Source organism: Choloepus didactylus, chromosome 5, assembly GCF_015220235.1.
Source record: "Choloepus didactylus isolate mChoDid1 chromosome 5, mChoDid1.pri, whole genome shotgun sequence".
In the NCBI taxonomy this organism is placed as follows: Eukaryota; Metazoa; Chordata; class Mammalia; order Pilosa; family Megalonychidae; genus Choloepus; species Choloepus didactylus.
Genome location: NC_051311.1, coordinates 107,342,313 through 107,355,622, shown reverse-complemented (window position 1 = coordinate 107,355,622; position 13,310 = coordinate 107,342,313). Strand labels below are relative to the sequence as shown.

Below are 13,310 nucleotides of genomic sequence, written 5' to 3'. Positions count from 1 at the left end.
GAAGAGCTGAAGCACAGAAAGTTTTATAAATTTCGAAATTTAAACTGCATCTCCAAGGAAAGAATTAAGGAGGAAGTGAGATTAATTTTCAACAATCCAAATTGTTGAATTTGAAACAGAACGACTTACCCAGTTGCTGGCATAATCAGAGAAGGGGAAAAAAAAAAACAAAAAAAAAAAACAGCAGTCTGTACATTTCTAGATGTTTTATATGGGATAGATTCATGTCATCCAGGGCTAGCAGACATGACTACAGTGATAATTAAAAGGATATAAAGTAATGTAAAATTTTACTATAAGAGAGAGTGAGAGGGAATTTTTGCCCTGCTCAACATGGCAAAATGCTAGGAGCTGACCAACCTATAAATACTCGAAAGCCAGCCTAAGGATTCTAGATGTAAACTTACAGCTGACAGAGCCTGTAAAGTACGAAGCAGGAGACTAGCATAAGTTGTACTTCAGATCCATTATTCTGTTGGAAGAGGAGGCAAGCTGTAGGCAGGGAGGACAGTGAGAAGATGGCTGCAAGTCCAGGCAAGAGATGATGAGGCTGAATGTGCATCTTAGAGGTGGAAATGCAGATGACAGTTGGGAAACAAAAACCAAATCACTGCCTGGATGTGGGGTTTGGAGAGAAGACGAAGATGACTTCAGGTCTCTGCCTTCGAAAATTATGTGGCTGGTGAAGCCACTCACTGAGATGAAGAGAGGAGAAGGAGAAAGCAGGCATCAGTCACGTTTTTGTGTGTACTGAGATTGCTGCTCCTCTGAGACATGCAGGCAGAAACATCTAATGGGCAGTCAGATATCTGGGTCTGGAGTTCAGAACAGAAAGCCAAGTTAGCCACAGTGATGTGAGTATAGTAAGGTAGTAGCTGGAAGCAAGGGGTAGGCGAACCACTCAAGGAGAGCATAAGAGACAGAAAAAAAAATGATCACAAAGGACAGAGGGCTTCAGTCATGATGGAAGAGATGGGAGAAACAGGGATGCTCAGAGCCTGCGGCAAAAGTACCCAAAAAAATGATGAGGTAGAAAATAAAGGAAAAGAAAGGAAAAAATTAGTTATGCAAGTTTCTGGAGGAGAAAGGAGGGGAAGGAATCTCGAGGTCAGAAGATGTCAACAGGAGAAAAAGGATCTATGTTGCTCTGCGCCTGGAAAAAAAGGATGTAAGATTGGAGCAAATGGAAATATAGGTGAAGACAGGGCACTGACCTATTAGTATTAAGTATTCTAAGAAGTTGGAGGGAAAGCCATCCACTAAAAGGGGGAGGGGTGAAGGTGAGAAGCTACGAAGATTGAGGGGAGAGGGAAAGCTTTCAGCAGGAAGCAGGTAAGCGACCTGAGGTACCAGCTAAGGCTGGGAATGATAAATTTATTTAAGAGTGATTTCCTCAAGCAGCTCTTGGCAGCTGCTGGGTAAGAGTGGAGAAGATGCCAGGTCAAAATTGAGAGCTAACAGAGTAGATTCTAAGCAAAGTACAGAGCAATAAGGCTATTGAGGATGCTGGCAAGAGTGCTGAAACAAAGGAAGGAGGATGGGTCACGGACTGGGAGAATGGGATGGGCAGGTGGGGGTGGGGGGTCATCTAGAAATGGAAGGCAGCAAAGAAGAGACATAGGAAGTGTGGCAGAAATAAGAGAGCTAAGAAGGAAAGATTGTTACCAGGCTTTAATATTTTAGATTCCGGACAATCCCAGTGAAACAGTCCAGGCCCTACAGAAAACTAGCCTGGGTGATGCTGATTGGAAATGAGGAAGTCAAAGAACTCTGAAGCTAGGCTTTTGTGTACCATGTATACATCATCCACATGGACACTGGGGCTGCCCATAATGATGATCTAGTTTCCAACACTCTCAATGAATGGGAAAGAATGACCAATAATGCCCCCAAGTCACATTTGTACCTAACTCGTAGAACCTTATTCTCAAAAAAATCACTGCTGCATTTATCATCTCAGGTTATATCCTTTATACAAAATAACAAAGAGGGGCATGGACTAGAAGCTGAGATCAATGTATACTGCCCCATCTCTCTCACAGAATTATATATTTAAGCATAGAATAAGCAAGTGAACTGGTAATATGTACTTGGAGCACTTACAGATCAGATGTAGATATGTCAAGATATTTTATATCCTTTGTACACATTTCTTAGTATACCAAATAAAAAGAGCTGGAAAATACCAAAATAACTAGCCCCTTCTAATTCACAAACATGAAATAACTGACCAAAACAGAAAATAGACAACTCATGAACTACCACCCGTTGTCTATTTCCCAAAAAACTGATTAATTATCTGGGTTATATACCATAAGCAAATAAAACTCTTTACATTTGGAAAGCTTATTTCAAGCCCTAAAATTTTTGCGTTTTTTACCAAACAGCCCAACACAGGCAACACTTTGTTCCACCACAGTATTGCAGATATGAAGTTCTTACTTACTGGAGGCTCACATCACAATGTCACCAAAAACACTGTGTCCACTAAAACCTATGACACAAAATACCAATCTGCTTTCAACTTTCAATCTGCCTTAACCATTTGTTTCTCCAACAATTACTGATTTAGGCCCTTTATTCTGGACAGATACTATGCTAAATAAACCGTGAGCACCCAAAGATCAGGAAGTTGTGTGAAAAAAAACTAATAATAACTAAAGTAAATTAAACCAAAAAATTATACTTGGAATACCCTTGTAAATGATTACTCCACCCAAACCAAATGGTGTAGATTGAAACAGAACATAAAATGCCTGATATTTTAGTCAGGGCACAAGTACAACAATGAATGAAGGGCAAACTGATCTTTCTTAGAATGTCCTCCCTTCACCATAATTCCATATAGTTTGCCTATCATTTTAAATCTGATACCTCAAAAGTTAACCACAACAAACATTAGCACACGGTTCCTGAATATAAATTGAGTCTGGTTTTGAAAATTAGCAGTCATGGTATTTCAGTCTATTTATTTATTTAATCAGTTAATGAAACAGGTCTGTATTTCATTTTCTCCTCTGTTCAAGGTCAAACACTCAGACATAATCCCCAGAGGAATCCCCAACATGAATCAGGGAGGAGCAACTAAACTCAACTAAACTCCAGCCACTCCTTCAGATAAGGAGCCTCCAGCTTGTAAATACTGAGTGAAGAGAGAGTTGCCCCATCTTGCAGCATATCTAAGAGGTTGACCCTATCCCCAAGACTCAAATCTGAACTGAAGTCCAGTGGACTGCAGACTCCCCCAGCTCCAGAAGAGAAGTGGAAGACTAAGAGTTCGAGAAAAGTTCTACTTCCAAGATCTAAGATCATCACAGAACTCAGCTGTTTCCTGTTGATATGACCACAGATCTGGTGCTCATTTCTGATCTTGGTAAAACTGTAATTTTATGTTGGTTGGATGATTAGAATCCAATATTCAGCGATAGAAATCAACTGGAAAATCACAGCCCATCTGATTTATTTTACAAATGAGAAAACAAGGCCTGTGTAAGTTAAATGACTTGCCTCAGTAGCTAGGAAATAGCAAATGAGAATCCCCATTGCCTGACACCTGGAACATCACTCTCTCTACTCATTTGCAACAAATTATTTACTCATTTTCAACATATATTTATTAAATGCTAACCATGCGCAAGATACCACAGGGATTACAAAACCGAACGCAGTCATTCCCTCAAATCTAAAAAACAATGGGTTTTCGACAATGTTTCCACCATATTAATGTGCAAATCACACAAAGTCTCATGTGGAATGTTAGAGGAACATCTGAAATTAACTCTCCTCATAGTCCTAATTCTTAATTTCAGACCGCATCCTTCCATCCTCCTTGCAACCCTTCCAACTATGGAAGATGGATGTCATAAGGACTTCAATGATGACAATGATAACACAAATTATAAGACATTTATGTGCCAGTCACCATTCTGAAAACTTTTATATGCATTAGCTTACTTAATCCTCTCAACTACCTTCGGAAGGAGATACTATGATTATCTCTATTTCACAAAAGAACAAGTTAATCACCTGAAGTGGGTGGTCACCCAGGCACGCCTCAGGACCGCTATCTCCCAGGCTCCTGGCCCTGGTCTGCCCTCGATTAAGGACAAATTACCTGATCCCTGAGGACCTCAATCTCCTCACCTGGCATAATAGTTTGGGCCACTTGATTTCCAAAGTCTCCTCCAGGTCTAATGTTCTGTGATTCACTGATTTGAAGTATTTAACCAACCTCTTGTGATGCAGAGGAAGGAAAACACTTTGTAAAAACTAAAGAAGATTTTGCCCCAAATTACAAAATCCAGACCTTTGACTATGCAGAAAGGATGTGAATGTGGAGAGGGAGGGAGGTAACGGGTTTGACAGACACATCCTTAACTTCACCTGGGATCCAGCCTCAGATTTTTTAAAAAACTAAGTTAGAGCCCCATCACGAAATAACTTCCAATCATTAACAACTATGTTTAAACAACGAAAGAAGCTCTAAAATTCCTAACAATGCTTAAGAGGTGTTTGTAAAAACATGGGGAAATGTCACGTTATAGGTTAAAAAAAAAGTAGGATACAACATATGTACTATGCATTTTAAAACATGGGGAAAGAAGCAGGAACATTCAACAGTGGTTACATCTGTCTAAAAGGATTTGGGTGATTTTCCTTTTCCTTAGTTTTATTTTTTTATGTAAGCTTAAACTACTGCCATAAATAGAGGAGAGACCATTCTTTATATAGAGAGAAAAGATGCTCAATATTCTCACATTGATTTCTCTAGAGTAGAAAGAAAATACTCTCCTAAAAACATCTCAGTATCAATCACTCTAGAAATTCCAGAAATACAAGTTTAGAGGAGAACACCACTATCACTTACTACAGATGGGGAAGAAAAGATTTCCTTATTGCTTCAGGACTAGAATAACTAAGTTTTTGAGGATGCTATAGGAATGCTGGCAGGGGATGTTGCTTTGAAGTCCAGAGACGCAGCTTTGAAGAGCTCAGCCCAGGAAAAAAGAACAGGTGCACGAGAGGAAGCAGCAGACCGTGAAAGCCAAATGATGCTGGCCCAATCCAGAAATCCCGGCCTGGAACAGGTTCTCCCTGACCGGTCCTGCAGCGAATCTATGGCCAGCCACATGGCCAAGGGGACATTCCATGAACAGAAATACCCTTTCTTCCCTGTGGCATGACAGCAGAGGATGGAAAGGAAGCATATTTCATGGAATCTGCAACCATTAAAATGAAAGAACTACAAGCAGACTAACCAGTTCTCATAAGACTATAGGGTAAGCACATTGTTTTCAAATATAAACAAGCAATATATACACACGTGTGGCCCAGCTTATAATACAGATCAATTCCTGGGGCTTTGGATGGTTACAATGAAATACTTCACTCTATAGCACTCTTGAGAACATTCCATAAACACACATATTTTTCTGGTGATCTCCACTTATGCTACAAAAGACTCAGGAAAGAGGATAATTTTTTAAAAATCATGTTCAGGATGATGATACATGAACCCTCTGCCTTACATGAATAGGCTTTTTTGCTACTTTGTAGCAAGTAGATAAAAACAGATCTGATTACAAAGAATAGGAAAACTAGAGCATGAAAAGTCAGTTCCTCCTTTGGGAGACTGACAGACAAAGCTTGGTGTCAACAACTCATCACACCCTCATTCAGCTGAGGTCTGCCAAGGAGCCATCCTGCCCAACTCACCAAAAACTCCAGACTCACCCTAAGCACACAGGATACACTGGGCTTCTCCATCATCAACTCTACCAAGAAGGTAACAATGCAAATGTCCTGGTGTGTCTTTTAATTTGTTTATTAATTTAAAAGACAAATGTCTGTTGACTGCTACCAAAATTCATTTGAAAGATTATTTAAAATTTGAAAATAATGAAGTGAAATTAAATGAGCAGTTGTCATCTCTAGTTTTTTTTTAAAAAAAGGCATTTTTTTCTGGTTCTAAGTGAAGAGTTGGCACCTATTAATTTTACCCAGCAGTAATTAAATACATCTAACATTACGTAAAGAAATTTAACCTACCTCATCAAAGGTGGTATCGTCTTTCTTCAAAGCTATAAAATAAAAAGGGAAAGGAAACAGTTATTGTGAAACATCTCAAAAGAAACCAAAGAATCCAAGTCCTAGCAAACAGAAAAAACAAAGCAGTATGGTGTTTTCATTTCAGAAAGAAAACTGTAACCCAACCTGAATAACAATGTTATGATACAAATATAAAAACTGCAAATGAGACAGAATTGCACAGCGTGCATCTTTGTGAAACACTTTTCATACATATGTAAATAGACTACCCTCCCAACTATGGAAAAAAAATGTGTACATATTTCCCTTATCTTTTTTAGCAGGAAAATGTTTTAATGAAACCATAAATGAATTATAAATCTATCTTTAAAGTAATTTCCCTTAAACTCCTGGGTTTTGAGCATATAGCACCATTTGTGGTGGATGGAGATCCCCACCGACCAACAGTTAGGATGACACCCACTCTGCATATCATCCTAAATGATATTTTCATAGTGAGCACAGTTTAAATATGGTGGTGAAAGATCAAAAGTGTAAAATAAGAATTGCAGCATGAGAGAGATAATCTGAACATTATTCTCAACATGATAAATTTCATAATAAAGTTCAAAAAATATATATTCAGAAAATCCTATAGAAACCAGCAAATACTTTAAATTTATTTTAAATATACATATCTTCAGTACTGGAATTTTATCACTCTAGAAAGAATAAGATGTATTTCATGTAGTTTGCAGACACTATACTTTGAGTTCTAAAATTTAGTTAGAATATTTCATATTAAGGAGAATTCACAAAGTAGCTAATTTATGGGAAACCACTAGTTGGAAAAATGTTTCAGATTTACAGAACAGTGGCACTATACACTTATCCACTATCCTGGACAGTTCTCTTCTGGATAAAAAGAAGCACTTGGATAGCTATTACTTGAAAAGCTATGTTCTGACAAAAGTGGAAAGCTTATTATTTTGGCAATTAAGCACGGAGAAGTAATGTGCCTAAACGTAAGTTATCATCTCAGGGTTTATAATACATAATCTAGCAATCTTGAAAAGGTTAAGTTCCTGTTTCATACTATACAACTATACATGTGCCCTTTCAAGGGGATTAAGAAGCATGTGGAGATGGAGGTGAGTTACAGGAAATGAGGGTAAGGGAGATAAAATGCTTCTACAAGTTTAATTCTTCACTTTTCCCTTTTGGTTAAGAAACTGATCTATAACAGATTTCTCTATTTCCTTTATTAGAGGACATTTTCTTCTGAATTCGAAATGAAAGGAATCCTTTATTTCAGTCTCAAATTGCCTATCTTACACTCAATCACTTGCACATAGTTTAATATTATTTAAGTTACATTAAATCTAAAATTACCTATTTTGATAGAAAGATATAAGACCCTTGTTGATTTCCAGTGGCTACGTTTTCACTAGAATTTAAACCCTCTAATATAGGAGACTTTCTTTAAATACCAGTCAACAATGTTTACAAGACAACACTCCCACTTCTTCAACTCAAGCATATCCCTTAATTAAAATACTTGACTAGTGATTCCTTTATAAAATATGTGATCTATGTAAATTTAGACAAGTTGGTCTTTCTAAAAATCTAATTTTTTGTGATAAGAAATGATTATACAAAGCCACACATAAGTAAATTATTACATAGCCTCAAACGTCTACAAATTTCGTCATGTGTTTTCTTAAGTAAATCATTCAATAAGAACTACAGCCAATACTATCGATTAGGGATTTACAACCATGGAATGAAAGCCCTCAAGTTGAGAGATGTAAGAGCAGAAAACTAGAATGTTTTCAGCATCCAGGCTGGACTATTTCCTTCTTGCCCCAAGTCCTTCCAATTGCCCCAACATTCTGAATAAAGAGGTGGGGTCTGGAAGTAGAAAGAGGAGGAGAAAATATAAGAGTAAATTGCAGGTGGAAGGAGCAGGACATTAGATTCTTTCCCCTGTATGCTACTTTCAAGCCCATGATACTATAATGGCAAACATTTTAAGACCAAGAAGTCCATCATTTCATTGAAACCCTGTACAGCTAAATTGACACTTTACAAGGTTTCTTCTAAATATCTGCCCTGAATAGCAGTTAATTGTGACAACAAAGACCAATTAGAAGTGTCAGATATTTATCAGGTCAGTGATGAATAAACTCTGACCTAAACAAGCACACTAAATCTCATTATTGATTATATTCTCTGATTATCATTAATCATTCATGTAAATGTAAACCCACAATTGTCTTCAATGATATCATGGAATAACAAGCATATCACATTATTCTGGATTAACAAAGGTGCATATATTAGACCATTTATGATAATCAGATATTCCATTCAGTCCTCTGGGGAGAGCAATGCCCCCCCTACATTCTCAAAGGCAAATCATGCTAATCTTTATAGTAGAATTTATCACTCTGTATTGTCATTGCTCATTCACTTGATTGTCTCCCTCTAAATTTGTTGAGGTCAGAGATTGGTTTAATTGGTCTCTGTATCTGAGTGCCAGGACAATGTAGTACGCACAGGAGGTACTCCATAACTACTTGTTGAATTAATGAGTTTTTTACCTAAATAGTGAAAGTAAAGTATCTTGTTTTTCATACACACTAAAGTTTTGACATATGAAAACCATGTGCTGTTCTCACTAACAAATGGATCACAGATACAAATTTCATTTCAAATTAAAATCCTTTGAGAATATACTGGAAGAGGATAAGGAACAACAGCTCAATTTTGTGTCTGAACTATCTAGAAACCTTCAACCTTACATTTCTCTTTTCTTACAGAATGAATTCATCAGATAACACCTGGAATCTGGAATTACACACTTAGAGCACAAGCTAACAAACCCAAAAATTCAGTGTAACCACAGCCTCTTCCTTTAATTCAGCTCTCTCACAAATGACATCCTTTAAAGAAATGGTATACCAGTGGTTCATCTCAAATATCACAGAGTATAAACATTCTTTCTCTAGGAGATAATCAAAATAAATGTGAAGAAATCCATTCAAATGAATATGAAGAAATGTCAGTTTGACCTTAATTGTACACTGCATACCACAGAAAGCCTTTCTCTTCCTAGACCATCATTTAAAAATAAAAAAGAAACAAGGAAAAAGAGGAAATGGATGTGAATGTATTTAAACTATTTTACCAATTAAGTTTCCATTTGTCTTTGTTTATGTTTGCCTAAATTAAAAAAAAAGTGAGACAACTATACTAATCCCTAAATAAGTGCCCACACTGACAAGATTTAGCAGAAAGCCATAAATATTTACTACTGAAATCGACAGGTGACTTTAAAATTCAATTACATCCGTCTTATAAAAGAACCATAGCTGTATAATAGTCACTCCCTGACAGATGTCGTAAATTAGAGCACTGTGGCTTGAAAGCCAATGTGTTTTATTACTCCTTTTATAATGTAGTAATCTCAGATCAGCTGTATTTGAGGTGGGGAGCCACAGAGTCAGCAAGATCTTTCATTTGCAAACAAATTAAATATTAGCATTGCTACTTTTTGTATTTAGAATTATTGTTATTAATAATAAACATCGATTGTACATCACATACTTTCAAACACTGTCCTCATTTTCTGTAGGTGAATGATTATAATTTCACCATATAACAAGATACACTTTGAATCATACTAAAAAGCAAAATAAAGTCAGTATGTTTATTTCAAAACCCATCTTAGATTGGTTAAAGAAAATGAGTACATAGAAATGTTGGATTATTCAACAGAACAAAGTATTCACTCTTTGCTCTACCCACGAAGTACCAATCAAGAAAGGAGGAGTTTAGAGGCTAAAAGGAGAAACTGGAAGGAGTAACAGTCCCCAGTATGGATCCTCCTCATGCGACAGATCCTCCACTAGATGTTTTATGTATTTTATTTCATTTAATCTTCACAACCATCTCATGAATATTTACAGATAAGGACTTTAGGGTTTAGGGAAATTCTGGCGGGTGTCCAAGGCACACAGCAAGCAGGAAAAACAGGGTTCAAACCCAGGTTTGCCTAACTCCAAAACCTACTCTGTTTTCAGGCTGGGTATACTACATCAAAGTCAGCAACCACTTCTACCCTTACTTCTCTTACTTTCTACTTAGAAGATCAGCTATGCCAGTATAACAGTAATCCATAATAATGACAAATAATGATGACACATTGTGAATGTTAAGTATCACATAAGGCATCATATGTATTATTACTTCACAAAGTGTCAACAAGACTGAGCTGTACATGAAAAACTGAAGCCCACAGAAGTTGAGGGACCTGTCCAAGGTCACTTGGCTAAAAGTGGTAACACCGGGAATCCCCAGTCCATCTAACACAAAGCCCACACTCTGAACCCAAGCATGATATAATCCCACAATAAAGCCCCACTTAAACAATTGCCAGTGCCCTAAAAATCCTTAAATAATCAGAATGATTCCACTGCTTTTAATTTTGCAAATAAAATATGAAAACAAAAATAAGTAGGTGACAAGGGTTTGTTTTTCTTTAACACAATTTCTAATGAATGCCCTGGGCTTGATATGCAATCATAATCACTTAAAACATCTCCTTCTACTTTTACAGTATGCCACAATGAGTTTTGCTATTCAGAATCATGACCCTCTTATCAATACAAGAAATAATCAGTTATGTTCAGTGCACTGTACTCTGCTTTCTAAAGACTGGAAGTAAAATCTATTTGGAGATTTTAGCAGACATTTTAACAAGAGTTGGAATCAAAAGGAGTTTCACATCACTAGATCTCTGTAAGCCAGAAAATTCAATTAACCCTAATACCCCAATTTGCCAGCACTGCACTTAATAGAAATTTTACCGATTGTCAATCAAATCTTGAAATTATTTAAACATAGGGAATTTTTATATTAATGTCCTTGGTTTCTTAGTGATACTCAATTGCAATGAATTATTTAACACAAAACTGGACGCACCCCAACAGTCATTAGCATTAGTAAATACACAGTTCAGTGTTTTAGAACAGAAGCTTAATGGACTCCAGAACCCGCCTCTGTGATGGTTTGGGTCAGGGGCTGAAACATCCTTGTTAATAATGCACACCAACTGAACACCTTACTCTTGCACACTCTTCTTGGCTTCAAACTTCATTTGAATATAGGGACTCCTCACATGCAGCCCTAATGGTGAAGAGTGAAAGTACAAACATCCAATACATGCAATGAATAAAATCAGGACTAAATGTTGGTTTCACACCATGTCTTTACAGGCATCTTGAGATTTTGTTTAGCAATACGAAATTTTACATTAAAAGACAACAAAGAAAGCTCAGCTAAATTTTGATCCATGCTTTCCCTCACTTGAAGACAGTTTGCATATGTTAAGATGTACTTATAAAATGATTTTTAAATGAGCGGATGGAACGATGACATTAATACTCAAGTGTACTTTCCATAGTCCAGGGTTTTATTTTGTTTTAAGGAATTAGGCACTTTCACGCTTAAATTCCATTAATACCTTCATCAACATGGATGACATGTTAAACAAGTTAAACAAAGGCTAGAAAGCTTCTAGGGACTCCAAGGGAAGTTATTTTTAATGCTTGTACAATTTTCTTGCTGAGGGCAGTTACCTGTATAAATGAAAATTATGACAGTAGAGGAGGCAGCTATGTCTTAAAGGTTAAAGGGGATTTTCCAAGGTTAACACTCGAAATCTAATAAACCCATTCTTCGTGTCACTTGCCACCCTGTTACAACCTGTGACATGGAATTATTAAGTGTCCTAAACATTTCTCGCTCGGTTTTTATTTGTCGGTTGGTTTAAAGACAATAGCCCCTGAGTTTCCGTAAGTGAAAGAAGTTCGGGACACTTATTCCTCAATGTCCAGGTAACTTAACAATCACATTTCTGCATTAATGGGAAGATTCCGAGAACTCGGTTCTAAAAACCCAAATCTCGCTTTCTAGGACCCGAAGTACCGAACAAAGGGTCCCAAGGTATCTGTCCCACTTCCCTTTGGGTTGGATATGTTAAACAATACCAAGCCACAACCCAACGTTTCACCAATTTCTAAGGATTAATTATTGATTAAACACCCTATATCAAGTCCTTCACGCAAAAAATAAATAAATAAATAAAATAATAAGTGACCCAGGTGGCCACGCACCCTTGTGTTCGGTGGGGGTCGGGCGGTCTCCTAGTCAGTCTCCTCGGACGCGATAGCCGGAACGTTAAGGGCGAAAAGGGGGAACTCAAACTGTAAAGATAGCGTCCACAAATTAATCCCCAAGTCCTGGGGGAGAGGGATGTCTGTTCTTTGCAACATCGCCCTCCACCAGGTCCAGGACAATGTTCCCTCCACTCCCGCAAGCAGCGCACCCCACGCCAGCCTCGGGTGGCTGCTGCACTGCCAGTGCCAGGAGCGCGACTGGGGCGCGGTGTCAAAGGAAGCGAGCGACGGGGCGCCGAGAGGGGTGCCCGGGGCAGCGCGCCACTCACCGATGCGACTGAAACTCTCCGACAAAGTTCTTCGCAACTTCTTCATCTTGCCGATCTTCTCGGCCGGTTGCGGTTCAATGAGGTCGCACATCTGGGCGACGCAGGGCTCCGGCAACTTCCCCAAACTGGTCCAGAGCGGTGCGCAGACAACAGCAAGAGCCCGCTGCGCGGGGAAGGCGGCGCCTCCTCCTCCTCCTCCGCCTCCGCCTCGGGCCGGGAGGCGACGCACAGGGTTCGGAAAGAGAGCGGCCGGCCGCAGACACGTCTGGGGTCCAGACCCAGGATAGGCGGGCGGGGGCGTTCTACGTGGTGCCAGGGACGGCCGGGCTTGCGGCCGCCGTGGTCGCCCCGCGCCGCGCCGCCGCCGCCTGGCTCATTTTCCCTCCTTTGTAAGTGAGAGAAGCGCGGCCGGCGGCCACCAGGGGGTGGTGGCGCGGCCAGAGGCGGGGGCGGGCCGGGGATGCGTTGCGGGAACAGAGGGTCGCCGAGTACGCGCCCAGCGGTCGGGGCGGGGAGAAGTTCTCAGCCTGGAGTTGCGGGCGCTAGGGAGAAAAAGCCGCGGATCCGAGTCGCCACCCCCACCGCCCTCACCGCCCCTCCCGCCGCCACCGCCGCCCCTCCTCCTTCTCAGTGAAGGCCTCAGGGCGCGGGACGCTGGCGAGACCACAGCTTCCCGCGCGGCGCCAGTGTCCCTGCGGCCCCGCCGACCCCACTCGCGCAAAGGAGGCGCCTCCTCCCGGCCGCCCCCGCACTTCTGCGCCGACCTTGCCTT

At 39.6% G+C, this 13,310-nt stretch overlaps 1 protein-coding gene across 4 annotated transcripts in view; it reads right to left on the bottom strand.

The window, feature by feature from the left end:
* CDK14 (cyclin dependent kinase 14) overlaps positions 1-13,096 on the bottom strand; it is a 678,858-nt gene extending 665,762 nt beyond the window's left edge. For all 4 annotated transcript variants that reach the window (XM_037836624.1, XM_037836622.1, XM_037836621.1 and 1 more), the window contains exons 1-2: positions 12,539-13,096; positions 6,049-6,080 (exon numbers count right to left, since the gene is read on the bottom strand). In XM_037836624.1, coding sequence (XP_037692552.1) covers positions 6,049-6,080; positions 12,539-12,629 — 123 coding nt within the window. In that variant the 5' untranslated portion in view covers positions 12,630-13,096. The remainder of the gene's footprint in view (positions 1-6,048; positions 6,081-12,538) is intronic.
* Between the last annotated feature and the right edge of the window lie 214 nt (positions 13,097-13,310).